Genomic DNA, 7,304 nt, shown 5'->3' with positions numbered 1-7,304 from the left:
CGGGTCTCGAACCCGCGGGCTCAGGCAATCCACTCACCTCAGCCTCCCAAAGGCGCGGGATTACAGGCTGAGCCACCGAGCCCGGCTAGCCTGAGTTCTATACTCGTGTGACATAACAGTCTTCCTGATCTCATGGGACAGCCAAGGAGCCTGCCCTCAGGGATCCGACTGAGGGTGCCGCATAACGAGTTAAGTGCATATTCGTGTTGCTACCTACAGCATGATGTGCATGGAGCAAAGTTAAATGGGCATCCTTACACCAGAGTTCACCTGTGTTTTCCAAGAGCTCTGAGTATAGAGGGTCCCTTTGTCAACAGATCAAGAAGCAAGCCTGACACATAATGTTGCTCTGTGAATGAGGAGTATTAAGCTCAAGTTTGTTCTTCCTGCCTTTTGCATTATGGACTTTACTCTACAAGTTATCTTGTATAAATCTAATGAGACGTAAGTCTACCTACATGCATTGGAGAATAAGATCACACAATGTTGCTGTGGGGTATTTTGGGGGAATCAGAAACATTGTTTGTAATTGCTAGTTTCATTAAAACCCCACAACAATATTGTTTTTCTGGGAGTTTTGCCTTCCTGTGAATTTTAATCACCAGTAGCTGTAGTTGTTTTTTCTAGTCTTTTTGTAATGATAATTGAAAGATCTCACTTTCCTTCTGGGTTCTGGTTGACAAGTAAATATTGTAAGAATATATTAGGCAAGTCTGTCTGTATTGCATTTCTGTCTTGAATGCACACTGAGCGGCAGGAGGGAGCCGAGGGGCTGTGTACAGGTGATTACTTGGGGTGGGTAATAACCAGAGGGGAGGGGGCTTGAAATAATGAGATCAGTTCAAAATGTGATTGTATTTGTTTCTGAACTGAGAAGCATCCAGAAGCCCTGTGGGTTTGAAATTTATTTATTAAGATTAATGATGCTGTGGGGTCCCCAAGTGCTGACAGCAGCCCAGGGATGCCCTGGGGGCACATTTGCCTATGAACATAGCCGCAGCACCCCAAGGCCAAGTCCCCGAATCTGTGCATGTCCACAGATGTTTTTCCTGGCAGAGGTACCTTGCTGGCCTGTGGCTCTGTTCTTAGTAAGAGCAGGACTTTCCCATAATATGGCTGTGAGAACGGTGTTTCTTGTAATGAAACTAATAATAGGGACATGTTTTATCTTCCACTGCATTTACTGTTTTGTTGCAATGCAATCTTCCACTGCATTTAATGTTTTGTTGTAATTTGGTTTTCCTCTTGAAAAGTAAGGAAACATCCCTGTTTTGAAAAATCTAGCAAACTTCTCAGGCTAAACTTTCAATTCAAACAGATTTAGTTTTGCCTTCTTGGAGGGGGCTGAAGCCTCACTGGCCATCAGACCCGACTGAACTAACTGTTGGCAACAAGTGACACACAATTAGGAAGGTTCAGTTTTGTGTTATATCTTCCTGGAGTCGACTGGTGGCCTTGTTTTTATCTTAGGATGACATTTAGAGTCCACATGAAGTCAACCCTGTAGGAGATGTCTTTCAGAAGTCAGCATTGGATGATGATCAGGAGGCATAAGCAAGAGCGCAGTGCCTGCCTCTTTTGAGTGTCCTCCCAACACCATCTCAATGAGTCCTCACAACAATGACCTAGGGCAGTGGTCCCAAACTTTCTGGCATCAGGGACTGGTTATATAAAAGATAATTTTTCCACGGACCAGGGAGGTAGGGGATGGTTTCGGGATGACTCAAGCACGTAACATTTATTGTGCACTTTATCTCTATTATTATTACTATCACATTGTAATATATAATGAAATAATTATAAAACTCACCATTAAAAAAAAGAGGCAGGGACAAAAGTGGTAAATAACATAATGGGTGGGCCATGCGCAGATTAAAATTAGTGTCGGATTCTGACTTAAGGCCTGCCACCAGATTCAGCTGTACAATTGAAGTACACCAACTCACTTGCCACTCATAGATAGGGTTTTGATATGAGTGATTTATTATTGTCTCTATGCTAATATTAATCTGTATTTGTAGCCACTCCCCAGTGCTAGCATCATCACTTCAGCTCCACCTCAGGTCATCAGGCATTATTTGCTCATAAGGAGTATGCAGCCTACTTCCCTTGCGTGTGCAGTTCACAGTAGGGTTTGCATTCCTGTGAGAATCTAATGCCACCGATTGACAGAAGATGGAACTCAGGTAGTAATGCAAGCAGTGGGGAGCAGCTATAAATACCGATGAAGCTTCACTTCCTCACCCATCGCTCATCTCCTGCTGTTGGCCTGGTTCCTGACCCGTCTGTGGTCCAGGGGTTGGGCCACAGACTGGCCTAGTGGACATATCTTGCCACTAAAGCCATTTAAATCCCAAGATGCCTCCAGGAAGGAGTGGGTGGGATGGGGGTCATGGCCAGACATGGCCTCAGCACTATCCTCCAGCCCCTGTGCTGCAATGCCACTCACCTGTTCTCTGAAGCCAGCTCCGTCCAAATGAAGGGCAGGGAAAGAACTTATTTCTGTCCCCCAGAAGTACATTTGCATTCGTTTAGAACGTAAGTTCTCCTCCTTAAGAGAGATCTTAGGTGAGACCCTCAGTGCCTGTGGGCCCCATAGTGGGCACTGAGCTGAGAACTCAGCCCCTATGGCCCAGCTCCTATGGCCCTATCCTGGCTCCCTTTGAATGCACTATTGCTGGACATGAAGTGAGCCCCTCTCCCTCAGCCCTTCCAAGCCACTCTGCCTTACCAGCATCCACCTACCTTCCAGTAACTGTGTGGAGTGTATGCAACCGCCTCTTGCCTGGGCACTGTCAAGCCCCAGCCCCTGACCTTCCTCCTTCCTTCCTGTACCAGTTTGGGCTTACCTACCCTCACCTCTCCAGCTATTCTGTTGTCCCAGTCATCACTCTCTCTCATGCTCCAGGCTGGAAATGAGTCCCACCCACTTAGTCAAGGCTGTAGGTATATGGTTGTGTTTGTAAACAGGGCTTTTTTTTCCCTCAGGGGAGAGTCTGCAGGCCACAGAGCTCCCGTGGTCTGGATGCCAACCTGCTCGCTCTGCCACGGTAAATCCTTGCTGGGCGTGACCACAGGCATGACTGGACAGTCCTGGCTAGAGCCTGAGTCCGCGTTACCCTTGGCTCCAAGTGAGTCCTGTGGGAGCTCTGCTATTCATACTGCTTCCACAGCAGCAAGGCAGTAGGCCGGGGAGGCTGACTGCTGGCTGTGGTGGTCCCTGCCCTGAATGCTAGGGTCGGCCTCACTCTAGAACTTCTGTTGAAGGTATTATGGCCTAGGGAGTTGGAGGGGCCTGCCTGGGCTGGTGGAGGTAGGGCCCCAGCACATTGTTCCATACACATGGGATGTTGAAAAGTTGGAGATCATGTTCATTTAGCTTCTTTATTGTTACGCCTAGTTTCTTAGAAGTTTTGCTGAACGTCATTTCGTTGTCTAGTACCAGTGTTCCCATGCTTGGGAAGAAGGAGAATTTAATTTTTACCTTATAACATTATACAGTTGATGTTATATTTCTTTAACATTGCTGATATGATGTGATTTGAATTTCATACAAGTCACAGCCGTGATGGGTAAGTGGCATATTGCATCTTTAATGGAAGGAAGTGCTGAGCAATCTGTGCCCTTGTTTTCCTAATTTGCAATTTGATCAAGTTGATAATGGAAACTGGGTGATTCCTCAGTACCAAGATAACAGAAGGCTGTTGTGGGAAATAAGGCCAGGATGTGGATTGATGCCCCTGATGGGACCACTGCTCATCGCCCGCAGGTCCATAGCCAGGGAAGGGCTCGGACTAGGCCTTCCTCGCAACCAGACCCTTCCAGAAGTGTTGGGGTTTGAGAAGTATATGGGCTGAGTGCCGAGGCTGGGGGTCTGGGCCTCCAAGCTCTCCCCTAGGGAGGGCTGTGGTGGCCTCCCTGGAGCAGGCTCTGTGGGTACATCAAGGTCACAGAGCTTGCTAGTTGGCTCAGGCCTCTCTTCTGAAAAAGGACCAGGGAAGACTTTGGAGGTGTTTTTGGACATTGGCCCACTCCCCATTGCCTTGTTGATACCACTGAGGGCCAGTACCCAAGAGAAGGGGGCACTGTTGCACATTCACATGCACCTAGACCATGCACAGTTATGTACTCATATGCATGCACACTCACACATGAAGAACACATGTACCTAGACCATGCACACTCATGCACTGCTATGTGTGCACACTCCCACATGAACACGTCCCTAAACCACACACACATACACACACATGCACCTGCATGCTGGTTCTCATGTTTCTCCATGTTGGTGACTATTTTCCTGGCAGCAGCAGATGGTTTGGCAGAAAGCTCGGGCAGCCTTCTTTCTCAGCACATCGTGTGGACCCTTGGTCAGCGGCACCATGGGGATCAACCCCTGTAGGCCCTGTTCTGTCCTCTGTCTGTCTTTTCTAATCTTTTTAATCTGCCTTTTAACCTTGAAGCCACTTTTATTTTCTCTTGGTACAACCTGTTCTCTGAAGTAAAATGTGTTTGTTGTAGAAGGATTGGAGAATACACTTGAGGAGATAGTGTGGTGCCCATGACCATCCCAGTGGGCATCAGTCCTGACGTGCCTGCACAGTCATGCTCATGGGGCACGCATGTCCAATCTCTGCCTTGCCTGCTTACCCCATTTCCTCCCTGGCTTGTCCTTTTCATGCCCTGAACTTCCTCCGCCAGCCAGAACTGCAAGTTGGTGGAAACCCCACTCTGGACCCAGCCCAGAGCCAGCTTGTGTCTAAATTTCCTCCACGAAAGTTCCATGGGCCACTGTGGTTGCCAGGTTCCCTGCTTACTCCACTTCCTGCCACCACCACCCTTTCTTTCTTAAGGGGAGCAAGACCAACACAAAAACCTGACAAGAGACAACTAGTAATTGAGTAAGCAGTGGGGGCAGCAGCAAGCAAGAGGGAGAAGTTCGAGGACCCAGGAGGGTGGCAAGGGTGTTCACATTCTCTAAGGTCTGGCATTTCCCTAGCTGGCCCAGGAGCTTGTGTGGATAGAGGGAAAATGTGTGTAGCCAGAGCCCCAGAGCATGGAATGACAGTAGAGCAACCTCGGAGGAGAAGGAAGACATACAAGGACCATAGGCCTGGGCTGTTCTTGGGACAGCTGATCTACTTTCATGGGGGCCCCTTTTGTCTGGTCAGTTGTACCCTTCCCTCACTCTTGTCAGGGCTAGCCCACAGTGTTCTTTTTCACCTGTGGTTACTAGTGAGGTTGAACATGTTTTCCCCATTGATTTTTAGTGATTTTTGTGAATCTCTTATTCATTTTTGCCCACCTTTTTAGTGAGTTGCTTATCATTTTTTATTAATTTATAACAATCTTTTATGTATAGTTTGTATATCATAAATACAGCAAAGAGTTTTTCTCATTTACCTTTTGAATTTTATGTACTTACTTATTTTTAAATTTTATTTTTGAGTTGGAGTCTCACTTTGTCACGGCTTACTGCAGCCTTGACCTCCTGGGCGCAGGTAATTATTCTGCCTCAGCCTCCCAAGTAGCTGGAACTACAGGCACTTGCTAATATGCCTGGCTTATTATTTTTATTTGTATTTTTTAGAGATGAGATCTCACTGTGTTGCCTAGGCTGGTTTCATACTCTGGGACTCAAGCAATCCTCCAGCCTTGGCCTTTCAGAAGTGCTGGGATTATAGACATGAGTCACCATGCCTGGCCTACCTTTGCTTTTTATTTGGTATAAAGACAAAATATTTTGTCACCAGCACATTTTTTGAAATATTAGATGTAACTTACACACAACAGAATGCCAGCTCTTACATTGATGTTGAATGCATGCTGACGTTGTGAGCTCCCCTGTAAACATCTTAGCAGGGCAGGCAGCCCATCATCTGGGACCTTGTTTCCTGCCTCAGTCCCTGCTTTGCCCTCAAGAGGCAACCTTTTAAGGCTTATCATTGTATATCAATTTTTCCTTTTCCAAAACTTGATATAAATACAGTCAGCACTCCATATGTTCTGGCTTGACTTTCACTGATTTGACCAACCAAGGATCAAAGCCCGTGGACACAGGGCCAACAGTGCATACTTTCCATCTGAGATTATTTGAACCTGCATACTTGGACACATGGATGCTGAGGGTCACCTGTAGCCTCTTTCAGTATTGACTCTTTCCTCTGCTCTTTCCCCTATATCCTTATGCCAATGCCTGTTTGTTTTGCTTGTTTTGTGATTCATCCATGTTTTTTCATGTATCCGTAGTTTATTATTTGTTATGGCTAGGTAGTATTCTCTTATACAAAAGCACATGTGTTTGTCCATGTGTTTGCCTTTGAGGGAAATGTGGGTTGCATCCAGGCTGGGCTGTGACCCAAGCTGCCAAGCACATTCTCATGGAGGCTTTCTGTGGACGTGCTTCCGTGTCTCTTGGATAAATAGCTAAGAATGGGATTGCTGGGTCTTAGAGCAGACATGTGTTTCTCTTTATAAGAAAGTGCCAAGCGGTTTTCCAGAGTGGCCGTACCATTCCACATTCTTCTATTCTCAGTGTCATTCTCAAAAAGGCATTGTTCACTTTCAAGATTGCATAACTCTTCTTGTGTGTTTTCTCTTAGCAGTTCCATGGCTTTTATTTTCATGTTTACCACTTAAAAGCTTAGAAGACATCTAGGACCTGGAACAGCCCTTAGGGGCTGGAATGCTGGCCATACAGATGAGAGTGGTACCTAGGGAGACACCAGGGCAGACGTTTGGGATCAGGGCAGACCTGTGGGGCCGGGTTTCTTGGAATCCGAGATCTGACAGTCTGTCTGTCTTCTTCCCATTTGCAGCAACAGCAGGAGATGCTGGCTATGAAGCACCAGCAGGAGCTTTTGGAGCACCAGCGGAAGCTGGAGAGGCACCGCCAGGAGCAGGAACTGGAGAAGCAGCACCGGGAGCAGAAGCTGCAGCAGCTCAAGAACAAGGAGAAGGGCAAAGAGAGTGAGTGTGGGAAGGTGGGGAGGAAAGGGAAGGAAATGAGTGTGGGGAGGAGAAGAGAGCTAGTGATTGGGGGAAGGTAGGGAAGGGAAGGGAGTGAGTGGGGAAAGGTGGAAAGGAAAGGGAGTGAGTGGAGGAAGTATGAGTGGGGGAAAGTGGAGAGGAAAGGGAGTGAGTGGAGGAAGATGGGAGGTAGGGAAGGGAGTGAGTGGAGGAAGATGGGAGGTAGGGAAGGGAGTGAGTGGGGGAAGGTAATGAGGGGAGGAAAGGGAGTGAGTGGGGGAAGGGGAGGGAAGGGAGTGAGTGGGGAAGGTGGGGAGAAGGAAGGAAGTAGAGGA

The 7,304-nt window shown here is 47.4% G+C and overlaps 1 protein-coding gene across 1 annotated transcript in view; it reads left to right on the top strand.

The window, feature by feature from the left end:
- Positions 1-6,983, top strand: part of LOC110595101 (histone deacetylase 4-like) — a gene marked incomplete at its 3' end in the record, with an annotated part of 171,076 nt that extends 164,093 nt beyond the window's left edge. Inside the window, exon 4 of the mRNA XM_021709623.1 lies at positions 6,819-6,983. Coding sequence (XP_021565298.1) covers positions 6,819-6,983 — 165 coding nt within the window. The remainder of the gene's footprint in view (positions 1-6,818) is intronic.
- Between the last annotated feature and the right edge of the window lie 321 nt (positions 6,984-7,304).

This window comes from Carlito syrichta, unplaced genomic scaffold (genome assembly GCF_000164805.1).
Source record: "Carlito syrichta isolate Samal-C Ts95f unplaced genomic scaffold, Tarsius_syrichta-2.0.1 Scaffold262810, whole genome shotgun sequence".
NCBI lineage: Eukaryota > Metazoa > Chordata > Mammalia > Primates > Tarsiidae > Carlito > Carlito syrichta.
This window is presented reverse-complemented; position numbering and strand designations above follow the sequence as displayed.